General features: G+C 32.6%; 1 protein-coding gene across 6 annotated transcripts in view; it reads left to right on the forward strand.

Moving 5' to 3' along the window:
* Window positions 1–23860, forward strand: part of ANKRD12 (ankyrin repeat domain 12) — a 173980-nt gene that overhangs the window by 124407 nt on the left and 25713 nt on the right. For all 6 annotated transcript variants that reach the window (XM_012541541.3, XM_012541540.3, XM_023496243.2 and 3 more), the window contains one exon: window positions 14971–19703. In XM_012541541.3, the coding sequence (XP_012396995.1) occupies window positions 14971–19703 (4733 nt within the window). The remainder of the gene's footprint in view (window positions 1–14970; window positions 19704–23860) is intronic.

Consider the following 23860-nt stretch of genomic DNA (forward strand, 5'->3'; position numbering starts at 1 on the left):
AGAAAGACTTAACATTCAAACACCACTTCTGACAGTAGTTGTACAGTCCTAGATAAGTCATTTAACTCCCCTAAACCTCCTTTTCCTCATCTGGGAAATGATGTGTTCAAACTAGATATAGTTTCCAGGGTCCTGACTCCAGATCAAGAATTCAAAAATGGAAGAGAATAAGAACTTAATGTGAGTTTTTTGTCACCAGAGGTATTTAAATAAGAGTTAGGTAATTATTTTTCAAGTTGGCTATTTCCAACAATGTTCCAGATGGTGAGTAGTTTCCCAGGTTAGCCCTCAACAGTTTATTTAATTCATAATGTTCAGAGTTGGGCCAATTCAGTGAAACTGCACATGTGCCTCGGCCCCCAGCTAAAGAATAGGAACCTTTCTAGATGACACAGCAAAAGAAGTTGCTTTCCCCCCAACATATGTATTTGGTTTATTTTTTTACATGTATATTAACTTTTTTAATAGACATTTCTTTATGATTCATGTTGGGAGAGAAAAATAAAAACAAAAAAGAAAAAACCATGACCAAGGGGGAAAAAAAAAACAAACAAACAAAAAGAAGTGAACATAGCATGTTGATTTACATTCAATCTCCATAGTTTTCTTTTTTTTTTAATTAAAGCTTTTTTATTTACAAAGCATATGCATAGGTAATTTTTCCAACAATTACTTTTGCATAACCTTTTGTTCCAAATTTTTGGTAATGTTTCCTTCTTTTCCCTACCCCCTCCCCCATCTAGCGGGTAGTTCAGTACATGTTAAATATGTTGAAATACATGTTAGATATACATATAAATATATATATGTGTATACATATTTATATAATTATCTGGTTGCACAAGAAAAATCAGATCAAGAAGGAAGAAAAAGAAAAACTGAGAAAAAAAATGCAAGCAAATAACGAGAGTGTGAGAATGCTATGTTGTATTCCACCCTCTGTTTCCATGGTTTTCTGGGTGTAGATGGCTCTCTTCAGCACTGCACAAGTGGAACTGGTTTGAGTCATCTCAATGTTGAAGAGAGCCACGTCCATCAGAATTGATCATTATATAGTTTTGTTGTTGTTGTGTATATAATCTCCTGGTTCTACTCATTTCACTTAGCATCAGTTCATGTAGGTCTCTCCAAGCCTCTCTGAGATCATCCTGTTGGTCATTTTTTACAGAACAGTAATGTTCCATAGCATTCATATACCACAATTTACCCAACCATTCTCCAGCTGATGGGCATCCATTCATTTTCCAGCTTCTAGCCACTACAAACAGGGCTGCCACAAACATTTTTGCACATGTGGGTCCCTTTCCCTCCTTTAAGATCTCTTTGGGGTATAAGCCTAGTAGAAACACTGCTGGATCAAAGGGTATGCACAGTTTGATAACTTTAAGTTTATATAAACTTATATATTTTGTGGTTTGATTTATCTAGTTCTGAGAGAGCAAGGTTGAGATCTCCCACTATTATAGTTTTGCTGTCTATTTCTTTTTGCAATTCTTTTAACTTCTCCTTTAGGAATTTAGATGATACACCACTTGGTGCATATATATTTAATAATATCTATGGTACCCTTTAGCAAGTTATAGTTTCCTTCCTTATCTCTTTTAATCAGTTAATAAAAAACTAACTTTTTAAAAAGTTAAAAAACTTTTTAACTTAATATAATCAAAATGATCTATTTTATGATCAATAATGATCTCTAGTTCTTCTTTGGTCACAAATTCCTTCCTCCTCCACAAATCTGAGAGGTAAACTATATTATGTTCTTCTAATTTGTTTATAGTATCATTCTTTATGTCTAGATCATGAACCCATTTGAACCTTATCTTGGTGTACGGTGTTAGGTATGGATCTGTGCCTACTTTCTGCCATACTAGTTTCCAATTTTCCCAGCAATTTTTGTCAAATAGTGAATTCTTATCCCAAAAGATGGGGCTTTTTGGTTTGTCAAATACTAGATTGTTATACTTACTGGCATTTTGTTCTGTGAGCCTAACCTATTCCACTGATCAACTAGTTTATTTCTTAACCAGTAGCAAATGGTTTTGATGACTGCTGCTTTATAATATAGTTTTAGATCTGATATAGCTAGGCCACCTTCATTTACTTTTCTCTTCATTAATTCCTTTGAAATTCTTGACCTTTTGTTCATCCAATTGAATTTTGTTATTTTTTTCTAGTTCAGTAAAATAGTTTCTTAGGAATTTGATTGGTATAGCACTAAATAAATAGATTAGCTTAGGGAGTATTGTCACCTTTATTATATTTCCCTGACCTATCCCACAAACACTTGATATTTTTCCAGTTGCTTAGATCTGACTTCATTTGTGTGCAAAGTGTATATAGTTTATATGTTTCTGTCTTTATCTTGGCAGATAAATTCCCAAATATTTTATATTATCAACAGTTATTTTAAATGAAATTTCTCTTTGTATCTCTTGCTGTTGGATTTTGTTAGTGATGTATAAGAATGCTGATGATTTATATTTATTTTATATCCTGCAATTTTGCTAAAGTTGTGGATTATTTCTAATAGCTTTTTAGTTGATTCTCTGGGGTTCTCTATCCCATCATATCATCTTCAAAGAGTGATAATTTGATTTCCTCATTACTTATTCTAATCCCTTTCATCTCTTTTTCTTCTCTTATTGCCAAGGCTAGCATTTCTAATACAATATTGAATAACAATGGTAATAGTGGGCAACTTTATTTCATCTCTGATCTTATTGGGAATGGTTCTAGTTTATTCCCATTACATGTGATGCTTGTTGATGGTTTTAAATAGATGCTACTGACTATTTAAAGGAAAAGTCAATTTATTCCTATACTCTCTTGTGTTTTTAATAGGAATGGGTATTGGATTTTATCAAATGCTTTTTCCGCATCTATTGAGATAATCATATGGTTTTTGTTAATTTGGTTATTGATATGGTCAATTATGCTAATAGTTTTCCTAATATTGAACCATCCCTGCTTCTGATAATCCTACTTGGTCATGGTGTATTATCCTGGGGATAATTTTCTGTAGTCTTTTTGTTAATTTTTTTTTAAGATTTTAGCTTCAATATTCATTAGGGAGATTTGTCTATAATTTTCTTTCTCAGGGTTTTCAACCTACCTGGTTTAATTAGTAGTATTATGTCTGTATCATAAAAGGAATAAAAAGAATCCTACCCAAAGGTAGTCCTAAATTCCCTATTTTTTCAAATAGTTTATATAGTATTGGAGCTAATTGTTCTTTAAATGTTTGGTAGAATTCACATGTAAATCCATTTGGTCGTTGGAATTTTTTCTTAGGGAGTTGATTAATAGCTTGTTCTATTTCTTTTTCTAAAATGGGACTATTTAAGTTATTTATTTCCTCTTCTGTTAATCTGAGCAACCTATATTTTTGTAGGTATTCCTCCATTTCACTTAGATTGTCAAATTTATTGGCATAAAGTTGGGCAAAGTAACTCCTGATAATTGCTCTAGTTTCTTCTTCATTGGTGGATAGTTCTCCCTTTTCATTTTTGAGACTAACAATCTGATTTTCCTCTTTCTTTTTTCTAATCCAATTTACTAAAAGTTCATCTATTTTGTTGCTTTTTTCCATAAAAGCAACTTTTAGTTTTATTTATTAATTGAATATTTTTTTAGTTTCAATTTTATTGATCTCCTTTTATTTTTAGAATTTCAAGTTTGGTATTTGGGAGGTTTTAATTTGTTCTTTTTCTAGCTTTTTTAGTTGCAAGTTCAATTTGTTGATCTTCTCTTTCTCTATTTTATGCAAGTAAGCCTCTAGAGATATAAAATTTTCCATTATTACTGCTTTGACTGCATCCCACACATTTTGGTATGTTGTCTCATTATTGTCATTCTCTTCGATGAAATTATTGAGTGTCTATGATTTACTGTTTCACCCATTCATTCTTTAGGATGAGATTATTTAGTTTCCAATTTCTTTTTGGTCTATTTTTTCTGGCCCTTTATTGAATGTAATTCTTATTGCATCATGATCTGAAAAAAATGTATTTATTATTTCTGCCTTTCTGCATTTGATTTTGAGGTCTTTATGTTCTAATATATGGTCAGTTTTTATATAGGTTCTGTGAACTGCTGAGAAGAAAGTGTGTACTCCTTTCTGTCTCTGTTGTGTCTAGAACCCCAAATTGGGGTGATTAAAATATTTGAGTCCTGCTTTCTAGAGCCCCCAAGTTGGGGTGAAAACACACCATTGCTTTCAAGAACCCCCACACTGGGGTGGTTAAAATATATTTTCCTAGTGGAAAAGTGATGAGGCAGGACTCACGAGGATGTTGGGAAAATAGAGTTCATTTATTTCAAGGACTTTCCCCTTTTTATAATGTAACAAAAACAATTCTGAGCACATAGAACCACACAAACAACTTGCTATGTAGTTTGCCACCTGGTATCACTCTGCACTCCAAAGATCTATCATAACTAGTTTTTCTAGTATTCTATTTACCTCTTTAACTTCTTTCTTATATATTTTGTGGTTTGATTTATCTAGTTCTGAGAGAGCAAGGTTGAGATCTCCCACTATTATAGTTTTGCTGTCTATTTCTTTTTGCAATTCTTTTAACTTCTCCTTTAGGAATTTAGATGATACACCACTTGGTGCATATATATTTAATAATATCTATGGTGCCCTTTAGCAAGGTATAGTTTCCTTCCTTATCTCTTTTAATCAGATCAATTTTTGATTTTGCTTGATTTGCTTGAATTCTTTCAATGGTCATTTTACCTTCTGTTTCTATGATATGGGCAATTCTCTTTGATGATTTCCTGAAAAATAGTGTCTAGGCTCTTTTTTTAATCATGTATTTCAGGGAGTCCAATAATCCTTATATTGTCTCTCCTAAATCTATTTTCCAGGTGTTGTTTTCCCAATTAGGTATTTTCATTTTTTTTTTTTGAATTTTGCTTGACTGATTCTTCTTGTCCTATTGTGTCATTCATTTCTATTTGTTCAATTCTAAATTTTAATGTGTTATTTTATTCATTTACTTTTTTTAAAACTATTTTTATTTGTCCAGTTGAATTTTTAAATGAGTTATGTTCTATGGAATTTTTTTCCATTTCACAAATTCTGTTTTTTAAGGAGTTATTCTCTCTTTCCATTTCACAAATAATGTTTTTCTGGGAGTTGCTTTCTTTTTCCATTTTATCAAATCTATCTTTTAATGAATTATATGCTTTTTCCATTTCACTATAAGTCTTATTTTATGTTGTCTTTTTCAAACCCTCTTGCAAAGCTTTCATTTCCTTTTCCCATTTTTCTTCTAGCTCTCTTAAGATTCTTTTTAATTTCTTCTAGGAGAGCCTTGTTTTGTAATAGGGACCAGGTTATATCACCTTTTGGGGCTTCATCTGGAGACTTTCTGCCGTTAGTCTCCTGAAAAGTTAAATTAAGATCTGCTTTTAGGGTGGGAGAGGTTTTCCAAGCCACCACAGCTGCACTGGGGGTGCTGGATGAGTGTGGCCAGGTCCCTTGAGATTCTGGCCTTTTCGGGTTCATTATTAATCTTTTGTATTTGTCTTGGATGTTTTATAACTTCTCTACTGATCTACTGGCTTGCAACCAGAGCAGAATGGCCAACACCGCTGTAGATTCCTTTAGATTCCTCCCTGTAGATTCTCTGCCAAATGGATCCTGCAATGCCTACAGAGTTAGCAATGCCCCGGGGCTCTGTGTTTTCTGCACTGGCATTTGTACTCAGCTGGTTGTGCTGGCTGCCTCCCTCTCATTTCCAATTGAAATAGATCTTTTCTGGCGATCTTTGAAATTATCTTCTGCTGCTAATTTGTTGCACTCCCAATATTTGTGGGTTCTACTAGTGCAGAGCTAATTCAGAGGCTGGATTTTGTAATTATTGTGAAGGTTATAAAGAAGGTCAGAGAGAAACATGTTGCCTGCCAATTTGACTCTGCGCCTGGAAGTCCCCATAGTTTTCTTTCTGAAAGCAGATGTAATTTTCTTTCTAAAGTTTATCGGGATTGCCTTGGATCATTGGACTGCTGAAAAGAGTCAAGTCTTTTATAGTTAATCATAGCACAATTTTGTTGTTATTATGACCCATGTATTCTTGGTTCTGCTTGTTTTGCTCAGCATCATTTCATGTAAATATTTTCAAGCCTTTCTTAAAATCAGCTTGTTCATCATTTCTTTTATAGAACAATGATATTCCATAACTTTCATATATCATAACTTATTCAGCCATTTGATATGGGTCAGAACTCGGAACTTGAAACAAAAGATTCTTACAAGGTACTAAGTCAGTGGAATTGATAGAGACAATAGTTACCTAATTTAGCATAGTTCAGTATGATTGATTTAATCCTACAAGGAGATGTGATGGGCCAGAACTTGAAACAAAGTACTAAATGGGATTGAGGAGACTATGGTTAAATCTAGTTTAGCATTGATTTAATCCTATAACAAATAATGGTTTCCTAGTGATATAATGATTGGTGTATACTCAGTGTGGAACATATAAGGAGAAGCTCTCAGGGCTAGAGAGGACAAGTGCACTAGAAGCTGTTGGAGGCTGACAGATTCATTCCATCATCCACCTCTGTGGTGGCTGCAGGCTGAAAAACAAACTCTTGGACTTAGATTCATTCATCCCATTAGATTCATTCATCCCATCTCACACCACCTTGGTGGCAGGCTCTCCTCCTTCACTTCTCCACTGAACCCAAGACTCTGCAAGGCCTTTAAGAAAGCTAGCCAAGCCCCAAGTGAAGGAGATAAGACTTTGGAGACAATAAAGGATTTGGACTTTAACCCCTGGCTACTTGTGTGGTGATTACTGAACTGAAACGAAGGCTGCTTCCAAAGACCCCAAGAAAACCTCAACAGAGAACATTACATTTTAGAGAGAACATTACAGCTATTCCCCAATTGATGGGCATCTACTCATTTTCCAATTCTTTGCCACCAGAAAAACAGCTACTACAAACATTTGTCCACATCTAGGTTCTTTTCTTCTTTATGATTTCCTTGTGATACAGACCCAGTAGCGGTACTGCTAGGTCAAAGGATATGCAGTTTTATAGTCCTTTGGGTATAGTTCCAAATTGTTCTACAGAATGGTTGGATCAGTTCACAACTCAGAAACAATGCATTAGTGTCCCAGTTTTCCCACATCCTCGCCAATATTTATCATTATCCTTTCATGTCATCTTAGCCAATCTGAGAGGTATGAAATGGTACCTCAGAGTTGTTGTATTTGCATTTTTCTAATCAATAGTGATTTGGAGCATTTTGTCATATGACTAAAGATGGCTTTAATTTCATCATCTGAGAATTATCTGTTCAAATACTTTGATCATTTATCAGCTGGGGAAATGACTTGATTTTTATAAATTTGACACAGTTCTTTATATATTTTAGACATGAGACCTTTATCTGAAACACTGGCTGTAAAGTTTTTTTTCCCAACTTTGTACTTCTCTTTTAATTTTCTTTGTGTTGGTTTTGTTTGTGCAAAAACTTTTTAATTTAATGTAATCAAAGTTCTCCATTTTGCATTTCATAATGTTCTCTAGTTCTTCTTTGGTTATAAATTCCTTTTTTCTCCAAAGACTTCATAGGTAAATTATCCCTTGTTCTCCTAATTTGTTTATTGTTATCATTGTTTATGCCCAAATCATGTACCCATTTTGACCTTATTTTGGTATGGGATATGAGATGTAGGTCTCTGCCAATTTTCTGATATATTATTTTCCAGTTTTCCCAGCAATTTTTTTGAAATATCATATTGTTATTATGACCCATGCATTCTTGGTTCTGTTTTTTTTTTGCTCAGCATCATTTCATGTAAATATTTTCAAGCCTTTCTAAAACAGCTTGTTCATCATCTTTTTTACAGAACAATGATATTATCCCAGAATCTGGAGTTTGGGGGTTTATCAAATACTAAATTACTATAGGTCTTGATTATTATGTGATGTGTATATAATTTATGCCACTGGTACATCACACTATTTCAAAAGAAAGAAAGCATTAAATGCATCCCAGAGAAAGTGAAACTGTTTCTTCCTTAGCTCTTACAAGGAATGGAAAATCATTTTAGTGCTTACTATAGGCAGAAGATACATGAAAATCTTATCAAACAAATAGAAAAGAGAGATAGACCTATCAAAGACCTTGTATTCTATTTGGAGAGATATCACCAATAGGAGTTAATCTTTTATGTATCAAAGACATGGGAGTCCCTAGAGTCCTCCTTAATCTTACCATAAGGATTATAGTTAGTGACTCTCTCTAATTGAAGGAATGTGTACTCCACATCTGTCCCCCATATAAGGGCATAGGACCTTTATAGTTGGGAGTGGTATATGGACATATATAGAGATTAGATGGGAGTCATTGGGAAAAGAGATCCAATACCATTTGAACCAGCTCTACCCTCTGGGACTTTTTTTTTCCCCTCTGGGACTTTTAAAAGCACCTTTGAATGGTATCTATGGTCTTATACATTATTGGGTGGTCAGGTCTTCCTGTATTAATCACTAGTCATCTTTATTGTAAACTTCCCAGTTACATGAATAACCAATGAAGAGGAATTTTATCTCCTCAGTATGACTTTTGATCTTCAATCAAAGGACCACAATATAAGTGCTGCTTCTTAGTAGGTGCTCGACTACCTTTCTACATAGATAGTACTTCTTCCATTACACTTAAATATCATTTTGACTTGGCAACTGTTACACATTTCCATAATTCTTTTAATTCTATAGTTGTAGAATCCAGGGTGTTGTTAAGTCTTTTTGTATGTTTTTCTTTTTGGAATTAATATAGTATTAGAGATTAGGTAAGATTGGAGGGAAGTTGTGGCAGGGAAAAAGAGTTTTGGACACCAATAATTTCTTAATTCTAATATATCAAAGAAGATATACTACTGAGCTTTAGAAGAGGGAGCTATAGATCAAACCCTTCCTGAATATTTTGAATTAGGATCCAAATTCATCTCACAGAAAACAAGGATAAAAATTCTAGACTTCCCTACAGTTTATCTCTGTGGGTCAGTCATGAATTAAGTATTTTTAAGTAAAGAATTTACATAATGCCTTTACTTAATTCTAAACTTACATATTATGAAAAAGAGTTAGTCTTGTAATGTTAAGTTTGAGCATTGTCACCATTATTATTCAATATTGTAGTAGAAAATACTAGCTATAACAATAAAACAAGAAAAAGAAATTTAAGAAATAAAAATGTATAATGAGGAACCAAAACTACCACTTTTTGCATATGATGTGATAGTAGACAAGGCAGATAGAGAGCCAGGACTAGAGTTATGAAGACCTGAGTTAAAATTCAGCTTCCCACACTTACTGTATGACCCTGACAAGTCACTTAATCCTGTTTGCCTCAGTTTCTTCATCTGTAAAATTAACTGGAGAAAGAAATGGCAAACCTCTCCAGGATAAACCCCAAATAAACCTCAAGGAGAGTCAAACACAAATGAAACAACTGAACAGCAGCAGTAATGGTAAACTTTAAAAAAAAAATCAGAGCCATTCCCCAATTGATATGGGACCATATGAACAGGTAGAGTTTTTTGTTTGTTTTGTTTTTTTAGAAGCTGATTACTATGTAATTTTATTTTTTTTATTATAGCTTTTTGTTGACAAAACATATGCATGGGTAATTTTTCTTTCTTTTTTTTTATTAGAGCTTTTTATTTACAAGATATATGCATGGGTAATTTTTCAGCATTGACAACTGCAAAATCTTTTGTTCCGATTTTCCCCCTCCTTCCCCTCACCCTTTTCCCCAGATGGCAGGTAGACCAATACATGTTAAATATGTTAAGGTATATGTTAAGTATAATATATGTATACATGTCCATACAGTTATTTTGCTTCACAAAAAGAATCTGACTTTGAAATAATGTAAAATTAACCTGTAAAGGAAATCAAAAATTCAGACTGACAAAAATGCATGGGTAATTTTTCAATAACTGACCCTGCAAAAACTTCTGTTCCAACTTTTCCACCTCCTCCCCTAGATGGCAGGTAGTCCCATACATGTTAAATATGTTAAAGTATATGTTAAATACAATATATGTATACATATATATTATATATATATATACATATATATTTATATCTTGCTGCTTGAGGAAAATCGAATTTAGAAAGAAGGTAAAAATAACTGAGAAGAAAAACAAAAATGCAAACAAATGATAACAGAAAGAGTGGAAATGCTATATTGTAGTCCACAGTACATTTTCCAATATTAGTTCTCTGGGTATAGCTGGTTCTGTTCATTACTGATCAATTAGAACTGATTTAGATCCTCTCATTGTTGAAGAGAACCATGTCCAACAAAACTGATCCTCATATAGTATTGTTGTTGAAGTGTATAATGATCTCCTGGTTCTACTCATTTCACTTAGAGTGAATTCATATAAGTCTCTCCAAGCCTCTGTATTCCTCTTGGTCATTTCTTATAGAATAATAATATTTTACAACATTCATATACTACAGTTTATTCAGTCATTCTCCAATTGATGACTTGGCGTTTCATCCATTCAGTTTCCAGTTTCTAGCCACTACAAGAAGGGCTGGAACAGGCAGTTTTTTTTGGATAAATCAAATCTATCATCTATAGTCACATGAAAATATGCCATAAATCACTAATAATTGGAGAAATGCAAATAAAAACAACTGAGATATACAACCTCACATTTATCATATTGACTGACTGATAATAGATCCAGCACTCTTCTGTGCCATCTAGCTTCCTATATGTGTGATTTTTTTTTTAATCCATATGTATATATGTCATGAACCTCTCCATTGGGTGATTATAAAGCTTGAATCAAATAGTAACCAGGAAAGTTCATGCCTGAAGTGGAAGAGGGTATTTTAAATGATTAAATCAAACCAACAAGCATTTATTAAGTACCTACTAAGTTCCACACACAGTCTAAAGCTTTGGGGACTCAAAGAAAAGCAAAAAACAGTTCCTATTCTTACAGAGCTGCCAGTCTTAATGGACCCAATAACAGTCTTAATGGTCACATACATAGACAAAATAAATTGGATAATCAACAGAGGGGAAAGAAGGCACTAGTTTGGTATTAAGAGCTTTGAAGAAATGTGAGATTTTAATTAGGACTCAAAATCAGTTTTATTATTCTCTCAAGTTATTAGTAACTTGTCCCAAATATATAGAAATAAATTAATTATTATTATTAATATATATTAATCCAAGTGGAAAAGATCATCCTTAGTGTGCCTCAGATGTCATGGTATAATAGTAATATGTAGATACCCTCATCCTCAATTTGCTGTATGTCTGCCTAGGTGTTATGGGCCAGAACTTGAAACAAGGTGTTGACTCACTGGGATTGATGGAAGCAATGCTTGTGTGCTTGGGTTTGCACCTTTAAGAGTTTACACATTAGAGCTCACATCTTTAAGAGAGTGTACATATTAGAGCTCACACATCGGAGTTCACAAGTACGGGAGATACACAAAGTTGACTTTGTAACTTTGTGAATTCACACCTCCCATAATCCCACTCTCAGAGGAGGAGTCAACCTTTGAGTTTACACCTCTAAAAGAGCATAAAAAGAACTGAGTTCAGTCAGGAGAGGTCAGTTGAAAAAGATTAAAAGCCAGAAATCAGTGAGTTCAGGAGACTGACAAGCTAGAGACTACAGTCAGGCAGAATGAAGGATTCGGAGGAGAACCAAGATTTAGAAGGAGTTGGAGGTGACAAAAGACAAACTGCAAGAGCTCTTGGAACCAAGGAGGGAGAGAGGCCTCTAAGAAAACTAACTGGGCTATTTTGGAAGAGACAATAAAAGATTTGAACTTTTATCAGCTGGCTGCATTTGAGGTGATTATTGATCTTAACTGAAACTAAGGCTGCCTCCAGAAAACCTCCCCAAGAAACCTGCTCACAGAGAACCATCATATTTTACAAAAAAAAGAACACCACAACTAGGTGTGTGCAACCTATAGGTCTTTATGCCACTAGAGATCATTCTCAATGCTTGTATTGAATGCTGACACTATTAAGACCACAGGAAAAAATTATGAGATATGTCTCTGGCTCCTACACAGCACCCTTTCTGGACTAATCTTCTATCCTCCCCAAAAATGTTTCAAATTTCAAAATCATCTCTATTTCCCGTTATTCCGCCCTTCTCAAAACTCTTCTTTCATGTTCTAGATATTTCCCTAAATTGTAGGAAAAGTAGTTTACACTAAGTTGTGAATCATCAGTGGAACTCACTTTAACTTGTGGATTTGCTTTGTAAAAAGATAGTGGTTTTTTCATCTAAATGATTCTTGACTTGTTAGAAGAGGGTGATTTTTGTTGTTGTTGTTGTTATGTAGTTAGTTATAGTTTACTGTGCCACCATTTTCCTACCAGGCAGGAAGTTGGTGGCACTCGGGAGTGTATTTTGATTCCTGGCTAAGCAAACTGAAAATTCAGAAAGGAAAAGGGATCTTGGCAATATAAAATTAGTATAGCAACTTTGCTAGTGCTGATGAGGTATTCTTTCCTCATTATTAATTCCATACTATCCAAGCTATAGGATCTTTTAAAAGTCTTTTTTCCTGTCTTCACATTCAGAACCTGAAAGCTGTGGTTCAGCATCCTTATCAGCAGAAAAAAAAATTGAGAACTTACCTCAATCTATGTATATAGTGTTATTTGTAAATTATATAAGTGTACTGTGCTAATAATCGTGACCATTATGAAATGCAAAATTTGAAATTAAAAAGGGATAAGATAAGGATACAATTTTTTAAAGTATTATTTTATTAATGTTAGAAAACCATTTCTTTTTCACTAAAAATATTAATGAAACTTTAGTGAGCAATGTGACTGAATATGATTTATGATTTTTAAAATATTGATTTGACATTTTATGATAAAACAGATAAGACAGTATGATAAGAACTGTCTCTAAGTTTAGTTTATATTATTACTTGGTGTTACTGTTTCTCATAGCCTAAAAATATATTTCACTGGCATATGTAGTTCTATGCTGGGATACTTGAGATTCATGAACTTCATTGTGTATGTATATACATACATATGTACACAGTATGTATATATATATATATATGTATATACTACACTATACTGTACTCATAGCTGTATTTCACTCAGTGATATCTTTTGCAATTTTATATATTCTAAGGATTTAAAAAATTATTCTGATAAGTGGCTCTTAAGCTTCATCAAATTGTATTCAAGAAATCTGTGACACAAACAAGTTTAAGAACCCTACAATAAAAGAAGTGACTTTATGGTTCATCTAACTAAATGTTGACGCTTATTTTGCAGTCCCATCCACTAATTATGCAGAAGCTTTTGTTGAAATTCAACTAATCCCTATCTTTCCTAATGTCATTCTCTTGTTCTCCCGAACTAATAATGAGCTTCATTTTTATATTGTTAATAAGTGAAACTCTTCCTCTAGATTTTTAAATAGATCAGAAAATTCTCTTTCTAAATGGAAGTGCAAGTGTGAGAGGTTTTATAAATTTTCAACAAAAAAGGGGGGAAGAATGTTATTATCTAGGAAAAGAGAGTGATGAACAATATCAGATGTTGCAAAAGGGGTCCATGAAGCATAACAAATGAGAAAATTTGACAATTGAGATATTTGGTAATGTTGAAGAGAGAAGGTTTAGGTGAGTAAAGCATCAGAGATTAAAAAATGGAAACTGAGAACTTGGAAGGATAATAGTTCCCTCAATAGAAAGAGGCAGTTTTGGAAAAGGAGTCGTCTTAGAGGGAAAGATAATTTAATGAGATCTGTAATACAAATCCTAATCCATCCATTTCTACTTAACAAAATGGGTGGGAAGAGGGAGAATGGCTTTTAAAAATTATAATCACTGCCCCAGAATATAGAGCCTGTGCCAGCCAAACCCAGCAGGTGATCTGGGAAAGGGATAGTATTGATTGCTTGGTGGGAGGAAAGATTTAAAAGAGCAAATTGGGATTCTCCCAAAGAGGCTCTTGCCCTGTAATGAAGAGGATGTTCCCTTCTATTTTAAAAGCAGCATTTAGAGGTTCAGAACATTATTTTATCTAGTATCTCCATTTCTTCTCTACCCTCATCCATTTGAGTTTTCCATTCAAATTTATGACTAATTGGAGATGGAATAGAGTCACTCTAACATTAGCACCCTAACATGAAACAATGGTATTTTCCCCTAAATATCTTCTGTCACTAACAAAGCTCAAAAAAAGTTCCTTTTTGGCATTTATGCATATGTGTTCTTGTATATATATAATGAATGAATGAAAAAAGCCTAAATGTTCACTATATGTTAAGTTCTGTGCTATATACCAGGCTACAAAGAGATTATGTATGGAGAGACAACACATATAGGATAGTAGTCAAGGGAAGATCTTTTGGCCTAATAATTAATAATTAGATACATACATTTTTGTAATTTCACCTAAATTTTTCATAACCTTTGAAATACAGAAAAATTGGAACTGAGTCCTGATTATAGGACTAGTGTTCTGTCTATTGTTTCATCTAGCTAGATGTCCCTGTTTTATTCTTCTAATGAAAAATATCTTCCATCTTTTAAGTTATTAGTCTTTGATAGGCTCACATAGTTCTTTATAGAAATGATTGAAAAGTATTTCTATAATAAGTGTAATTTCTATGTAAGTATAAAAAAAACTTTATAAAGCAATACTTCATTATAATAACACATGAGCTCTTTATTGTAAACAATCATCAAAGGATTTAGAAGTAATACAAGGACTTCGTACTAAGTAGTTTGATAACATGGACCCAAAAGAAAACATGGTGTTGCTGTTTCCATAATTCATACATAAAGCTCGAGTGATTTTTAAAATTCAATTTAATTTGAAATTTGCTGTTTGTATATTATGTATTTTTTGTCATCCTGATTTTTTTGAAAATTATAATTTGTTGACCAACTGATTTTCTTTTCTTGCTTTAGATTCTGAAGAGACACCATCTGTAAATCCTTCTAGTGTTGATGAAAATATTGATTCTGAAGCAGAGAAAGACTCACTAGTCAGTGAAAGTAAACAGTTAATATCTAATAAAGCCCCTCTTCCATCTGCTCTTGATGAATATGAATTCAAAGATGATGATGATGATGAAATAAATAAAATGATTGATGACAGACACATTCTTAGGAAAGAACTACGAAAAGAGAATGAATCTGAAATAGAAAAGAATTTATTTGGGAAACAAGAAAAAGTCTATCCCAAACTATTTAAAAGTAAAAAACAGAAACCATCTAGAGTTCTGTATTCAAGTTCTGAAAGTTCAGATGAAGAGATGCTTCAAGACAAAAAAGTTGTTTCTGCTCCCTGTTCTGTTCCTGAAACTTCAACTTCTGATTTAAGATCCAAAAAGGAATATTTAGTTGCAAATGAACATAAACAGAAAGGAAAAGTTAAAAGAAAATTAAAAAATCAAAACAAAAATAAAGAAAATCAAGAGTTGAAGCAAGAAAAAGAAGGAAAAGAAAATTCTAGAATAACAAACTTGGTATGTAATCCTGTATTAGATTCTCTAGACAAAACTAAAGAGGAAGAAAATTTTAGAAAGTCTTTTACTACAAAAGATGATGCTTCATTACATTTGTTTCATATTACTACTAGTAAATCTCCTAAACATCCTTGTGGACTAAGTGAAAAACAATCAACACTACTAAAACAAGAAAACACCAAAACATGCTTATCACCAGGTAGTTCTGAAACATCTTTACAGTCTGACCTCATTAGACATGAAAACAATGCAGAGTCAGAATTCCTGTTGGAAACTTCTAGTGGAAAATATTGTAAACATAAAGAAAAAAGTAAACATCATCAGAAAGATTTCCATTTAGAATTTGGTGAGAAATCTATTCCAAAAATTAAAGATGAAGATCATAGTCTATCTTTTGATAATTCAGACTATACTCTGAAAAAGATTGATAAAGAAGGCAAAACTTTAAAGAAACATAAATTAAAACATAAAGACAGAGAAAAAGAAAAGCACAAAAAAGAGTCAGATGGTGAAAAAGAAAAATACAAAAATAAGGATGGAAATAAAGCAGTTCAGAGAAGTGTTGAATTTGATAGAGAATTTTGGAAAGAGAATTTTTTTAAAACTGATGAAACTGAAGACATCTTTTCAAATGTGGAACATGAATTCCTGCCATCTGAAAAAAAATCAAAATTGGAAAAAAACACAAAAGATGACAGATCAAGCAAGGAAAAACACATACCAAAAGAAAGAAATTTTAAAGAGGAACGAGAAAAAGGGAAAAAGGAAAGTGAAAAGTCCTTGAAGGAAGAAAAAATCAGAGAATTAAAAGAAGAAAGGGAGAATATCTCAATAGATAAAGAAACAGAATTACTTCCTTTGGGTATAAATGTTAAAGAAGAATCAGTGGGATTACATTTAATAGAAAAAGAGACAGAAATTGACAAACAAGAAAAGAATATGAAAGAAACTAAGGACAGACCTGAGAAACGTCTTCAGCTTAAAGAAAAAGAGTTGGAAAGGAATGAACGAAAAAATGCTGAAAAAGAAAAGAAGATAAAACATGATCATAAGCCAGAAAGAGACAAATTAGATTTCAGTGAGTGCATAGAAAAAGCAAAAGAAAAGGACAGAGTAAATTCACAACAGGCAGAAAAATACCATAAAGAAAGTGAGAAGATAAAAAATGTTATTTCTGTTAAAAAAAATGATGACAGAGAAAAAAATAGAGATAAGATGGATAAAAAACATGACAAAGAAAAAACTGAAAAAGAGAGGCATCTAGGTGAAAGCAAAGAAAAACACTTCATAGAGAAAAAAGGTAAGCTATCAGATAAAGATAGTGAATATATTAAACTTGAAAAAACCAGGACGAAAGAAAAAGAAAGGGAGATTGAAAAAAGAGAAAAATCTAGAGATAAAGAAAGTTTATCTTTAGCTGCTTCTAAACATGCACAGGAAGAGAAAAGGTCCACTTCCACAGAAGGTAGTAAAACATTGCATGAAAAACTTTCGTCCCTTAAAGAAAAAACAAAAGATGAACCTTTGAAAACTCCTGATGGAAAAGAAAAAGATAAAAAGGATAAAGATATAGATAGATACAAAGAACGAGATAAACACAAAGATAAAATACAATTAAATAATTTACCCAAGCACAAATCTGAAGTAGATAAGCATAAATTCAAATCATCATTGACTCCAAAAGATGCTCGACCAAAAGAAAAGAGGTTAGTGAATGATGATTTAATGCAAACAAGTTTTGAAAGAATGCTAAGTCTTAAAGACCTAGAAATAGAACAGTGGCATAAAAAACATAAAGAAAAAATTAAGCAAAAAGAAAAGGAAAGATTGAGGAACCGTTCCTCTTTAGAACTCAACAAAGTAAAAGATAAAGAAAAAACAAAAAATGCACTAGCAGAATCAAAAACTAAAGAACTTATTAGGTCAAAGAGTTCAGAGTTGTCTGATGTTTACACTAAGGAGAAACATTTGAAAGATGCTACAAGTAACAGATCTCAGTCTGTAGATACAAAGAACATAACAAATATTGGAAAGTCATCTTTAATTGTAGATAATAATTTAAGCAGATCTCCTCGATCTGAAAGTGAAAAAACAGGTCTCAGCTCTAGATCTGTATCTATGGTTTCAGTTACTAGTTCAGAAGATTCCTGCCATACTACAGTAACAACACCAAGGCCTATAGTTGAATATGATTCTGACTTTATATTGGAAGGTTCTGATTCCCAAATGTCTTTTTCACAGTCACCATTTTTGCCAGTTGCCAAATCTCCTGCCCTTCATGAAAGGGAGTTGGACAGTGTAGCTGAATTGCCAGAACGGATCAAATTACCATATGCAAACAGGCTTTCAATATCCCATCTCAGGTCATCTTCTATAGAAGATGTTAAACTTATTATTAGTGAGTGTAGACCTGTCGTAGAAGTTCGAAGATGTAGCATGCCACCTGTCATTTCAGAACATTCAAAACAACTTCAAACAATGTCAGAAGAAAACAATCCAAGTAGTTTACTAGCTGTGCCAAGTCATATTTGCAATTCCCCTAAACATGAAGTGTCTTCTTGTAATGTGCCTGAAAATGACCTTTCAAAAGTGTCTAACTTACATTCCAGTTTTGCTACTTCTCCAGTTACATCTTTCAGTAGTAAACATAGTTCATCAGATACAAATGTTATCAAAAGTACTAGTCAAATAAACCCTATTGGAGAAAACCCTATGCATGTAGAGCCATGTAATCTAATTAATATGACTCAACAAAATAAATCTTGGGAGATATCTGTTGACAGACTAGAATCATTAAGCACAAATGATTTTAACTGTTCTAGTTATAGAGTACCTGATCAAGATCCAATCATCCAAGGTTTGTGTAATTCTGACAACAAAATATTAAAAGAACAGAATACTTCTGAATTATTACCTCAACATCAAACTGAAATACAAGGAAATTCAGGTGCTCAAGATTCAGCAGCTTTTATGCCTTCTCAGCTACCCTGCTCTTTCCATGGCCAGTCATTCCAAGATGCTGAATGTATTCCTAAACATATGCCTTTGTCATATATTGGTGATAATCAGGAGACAACTTTTCAACAGAAGACTCTAGTCCAAACTAATTCTGTTTTAGACACAGATAATTTTAAAAAAGACTTGGAAAATACTTTTTCCCCAACTGATAGTCAAAAGACAGATGGATTTATCTCTGTGTATACTGAAAGGACCATTCAAGATACATCACCAAATCATGAAAGGACTAATGCCTTGCCCATAGTATCATCTGAAAAGGACTTTCTTGGAAATGATGTCTATTCACAAATGAATACACATCCTTACTCATTTAGCAAACTTATTTATAAAACTTCGCAAAGTCATGAAGTTGATAGCACAAATGATACTCAGGTTATTTCACATGAAAAAGAAAAACTTGAGAGTTCAGTTTTAATAATAACTAATAAGTCTGATGTGGATCTCAATGAATTAAATGCAGAGATATCCAAAGGAAACCTAAATGAACAAGATAATTCAAAAAATTATAGTGAAAGTAGGAAAGGATTTCTGTCCACAGAAGATGAGGAATTACAACAAAGCACATTATCAAATCCTGAAAGTCATTCACAACCATCTGGTCAAGGAGAAATAAATAAGGGTACTCAATTAGTTAAAATAGAGATAGAAGAAACTGCTGAAGATGATAAAAATGATCACCAAATACCCCAAAGGATAACTAGAAACAGAGCAAATATAATGGCAAGTCAGAATAAACAGATACCTATTAGTTGTATGCCATTGTCTGAAAAAGATAATGAATCTGTTTCTCCTAGAGGAAGAATAAGGTTAACTGAAGAAGATGATGCTCAAGTTCACCATCCACGGAAAAGGAAAATGTCACGTGTGCCTCAACCTGTGCAAGTAAATCCCTCTTTATTACAAGCAAAAGAAAAAACTCAGCAGTCTCTGGCAGCCATTGTAGATTCTCTGAAATTAGATGAGATTCAGCCATATAGTTCAGAGAGGGCAAATCCATATTTTGAATACTTGCATATAAGGAAAAAAATAGAAGAGAAACGCAAATTACTATGTAGTGTTATTCCTCAAGCACCTCAGTATTATGATGAATATGTGACATTTAATGGATCATACCTCCTGGATGGAAACCCTTTAAGCAAGATTTGTATTCCTACTGTAAGTAACAGTTTTACTTGATAAAATATACTTTGAATATATCAAGGTATTTCTTAGATATAATCTAGTAATATGTCAAAATTTATGCTTCATTTAAAGGAAAAAACACTTCTCATAAAGAAGTTTCTTCTGGATTGCACATATCTTAAGATAGGTTTTTACTAAATAATGAACCACTGGTTGCTTCAAATAAATTAAACACAACTTTTCTATATTTTGTTGTTTACAGATGCTTTTGAGAACACTAGCCAAGACAGAAGGCTTAAAAAAGAATAGTTAATTTCATTATGTGAAATGATTATGTAAAAAAATTTTGCTCAAAACAATGTAAAGGAGAAGGGCTGTAAGATGGTGCAGTAGCACCAGCCCAGGAGAATCTGAGTTCAAATATGGCCTTAGCACTTAGCTGTGCGACCTTGGACAAGTCACTTAACCCCAACTGCCTCACAAAAAAAAAAAGAAAAGAAAAAAAACTTAAAAGGAGAAGGGTTATATTTTCATTTTCACTAACATGAGACTGTGATTTTGAAATCTTGTACCAAACTCTTAATGGGAAAAAAAGGGAGAAAAAATTTTAAGTATTTTCCTATAGTAATTTTTATTATTTACATTAATTAAAATTCTTGATGCATCTCAGGAAATTCTAGATAAGAACTAGTTAGTTGTAGTTTTTATCAGTATAGGGCAAACAAATGAAACATTAATCATTTTATGAAAATCCTCAAAATTTAAAAGTAATTGTTTTTGTTTCATCACAAAAGGCCTCTTCCCCTAAAAATTAAAAATATACAGAAAATTTTTACTTGAAAAAATTACCCATCTTAAAGATTGAATATATAAATAAATTTTATATTTCAGGATTACAGATGAAAATTTTGTCTAGGTTTTCCAAATGCTAAAACATACCTGAATGTTTTTTAAAAATGTGATTTATAGCGCCACCTGCTGTTTATTCAATATATTTGAATGGTCTCCAGTTTGACTAACAATACAATTACTTCCTTGAGAGCATATCTCTTGTTTTGAGGCTTTGTTATTTAGCCTTACAGTGAGCATGATAATATGTTCAAACTGAATTAAGTAGTGATGTTTAAGAAATTGAAATTACCTAGCTTTTTTCTTTAGTTTGCTTCACCCTTTTAAAAACATATCTTAACACACACATACACACACATCTCTAATACATTCAGCACTCTTTTAGGTGCTGGGGAGATGTATAATTTATATAACATGGCAATAATCACAGCTGATATTTATAGAGATTTTCAATGTATTTGATTCAGGTAAGATTGCTCTGAGCAAATCCATTTCTCAGTGATATCACTAATGCATTGCATTACTAAGACCACAAAAAACCACTTGAAACTCTGCTATTATATCATTCATTTATAACATATTTCCTATGGAACAAATTATAGAGCCATCTACTTTTAGCAAGATATACCAGTATTCTGATAAAAGTTTGACTTGAGTTTAAGTATGATAGAAAACTACATTCAGTTTTGTTCTGTTACATTGCTGTTATGTTTCCAAATCATGTTTACTTAAAAAAAAATTTTTTTGTAATTCACTTACATACAAAACATGCATCTTATATCTATATATCCTATTTTCGTTTTTTCTGAGTTAATCTTTCCAAACTCTAGGCTATCAGAAAGTACTTTTGTTCTGAAAATCTGAGTTTCATCTCAGTTTTAAACCCTGATACTTGCCTTCCATTGCTTTAGCTTACTCTTGTTTCTGGCAATAACACTTAATGTCACTTAAGTAGAAATCCCTTCATTTTACTGCTAGGACACTGGGTCCTAAAGAGAAAAGCAACACTAGAACTTTTCTCCTTCCACAATGTTTTGTCTTTACTACCTGATAGTTTATTAGAATACCAAGATACAAAATGAAAAGCAAAGTTTTTTTTTTGTATGATAAACAATGTAGTCTAAGAAGAATAGCTAAGATTTATATAGCTCTAAGGTTTACAAAGCAGTTTACAAAAAATTAATTTATCCTCAGTAATAATCATGGGAAAGAGGTACTATTATTATTCCCATTTTACAGATGAGCAAACTGAGGCATACGGAAGTTAAGTGACTTGATTAAAGGCACACAGCTAATAAATGTCTGAAGCTGGATTTAAACTCAGGGTTTCCTGACCACCAGGCCCAGTGCTTTCCCCCCATACCATTAGCTGCTTCTAAAATGATTCTCATTAAGTCATAAAATCATAGATCTTGAAAAGGTATGTGAGATTTAATCTCCACATTTTATAGATGAAGAAACTGAAATACAGAATGACTAGTAGATTTACCTAAGATCATATGGTTAGCTAGTAGCAAAACTGGAGTCTTTTGATTTCATTGACTTTTCTGCTACTATGAATATTCCAGGCTATATAATTGAAATTTTGTTTTAATCAAGTTATTAGGAAAAAAATTTATTGGATGCTTCAATGATTCCTAACTTTTTTGTAGTTGATATTCTTTCATTATCTGATTTTGTGAGATAGGTAGGTATTAACCTTTTTAAAGCATGATGTTAAGCTTGTTTAAAATTCATTCTGATAATTTCATAACTATTGGAAGTATCCTGTATTATCAGAAAACAAAAATAATAATAACAAACTGTCCCAGGAATTACAGGAATATCAGAATTTAAATGAATCTCAAAAGTCATCTAATCTAACCAAAAACTGAAAAGGAATCTCCTTTTTCTACTATTCCCTGAAAGAGGTTATATAATCTCTTATTGAAGACCTCTAGTATTGGAAAAGTCACTTTCTCCTAAGACATCCTGTTTTGGGGGGGAGAAATTGTTTGGAAACTGTGATATCAAAATCTGTGCTTTTGCATTTCCACTCATTGTTTTTAGTTCTGTCCTCAAGGGCCAAGTAGAGGAAGTATAATATACTCTAGTATAGCAGTCCTTCAGTCACTCAGAAACAGCTATTATATAATCCCCATTTTAAATCTTGTATTCTTCAGTCTAAAAATTCCTAGTTCCTTAAATAAATCCTTCTATGGCCTGTTTTCTGATCTTCTGCCCCACTTTGGTTGCTTTCCTCTAGGTAATTTGTAGGTATTCAGTATCCTTCTAAACTGTAGCACCCAGAATCAAACACTATCCCATGTGTAACAGTAGAGTATATAGCAGGACCAGCACCTCACTTGTGCTGGACACAATGCCTCCATACTAAGGAAAAATTAACTCATCATTCACTTTGTCTTCAATTCATGAAATACCAAAAGAAAATCATAAGAAATTCCTGACATAATTTTAAATCTCTTTTTCTATTGATTTGCACTATTGTGTCTCCCCAGCTGTTGTTCTCTATTTATATACATACATATGTGTATTTGTGTCTTATGAAATCTTGTGTTTGTCCAAAATTGTACTGTCAGAATTCCTTTCTCAAAATCATATTATTCATTTTGGTTAAATTTTCTCACATGTATGAGAAAATATATCTTCTCTCAATATAAAAACACTTGGCATGTGCAAGCATTCTACCATTCCTTTTCCTATTATGTAATCCTTTGAAGATGGTAAACCTTTCCTTAGCCAAATTTCAATCATAAATCACATCCCTCAAATTTTAATGGCTATCATTTTAATGTAGATATGTATTTTACATGTATATGTAAAAGTATCTTTGTGTATGTGTGTATGTGATCAATATACAAAAATTGAGTTAGATTCAGTTCCCAAGAGCTATAGTTTCTCAACCAACATTTAAAATCCATTGGAATATAAAGGAATATAAAATATAATTTTATATGATATATAGAAAGTATTCTAGTTCAAGTAAAAAGATGTAAGAAAGAAAAAGCTGAGCCACATAGTATTAGAAACTAAGACAAAAACATCATTTGCATAGTAGCTTAGAAAGCACTTTTACATGCATTATTTCATTTGATCTTCACAGCCAGCCATCTTATGAGGGAAGCATATTTTACAGATGAGGAAATTGAGTTGCCGAGCCTCGGACTGGAGCCCAGTTCTAATTTTCTTTCTGCCTAAACACTCTAATCATTAGCATAACTATATCACTTAATTTTTAATTTCATAATATTCAAAAGAAAGACATAGTTGTTATCTTGAAGGGACAATATTATATTCTATTTTGGCAAATAATTTACTACCATCTGCCACTATCCTGGTGA

This window comes from Sarcophilus harrisii, chromosome 1 (genome assembly GCF_902635505.1).
Source record: "Sarcophilus harrisii chromosome 1, mSarHar1.11, whole genome shotgun sequence".
Taxonomy (NCBI): Eukaryota; Metazoa; Chordata; class Mammalia; order Dasyuromorphia; family Dasyuridae; genus Sarcophilus; species Sarcophilus harrisii.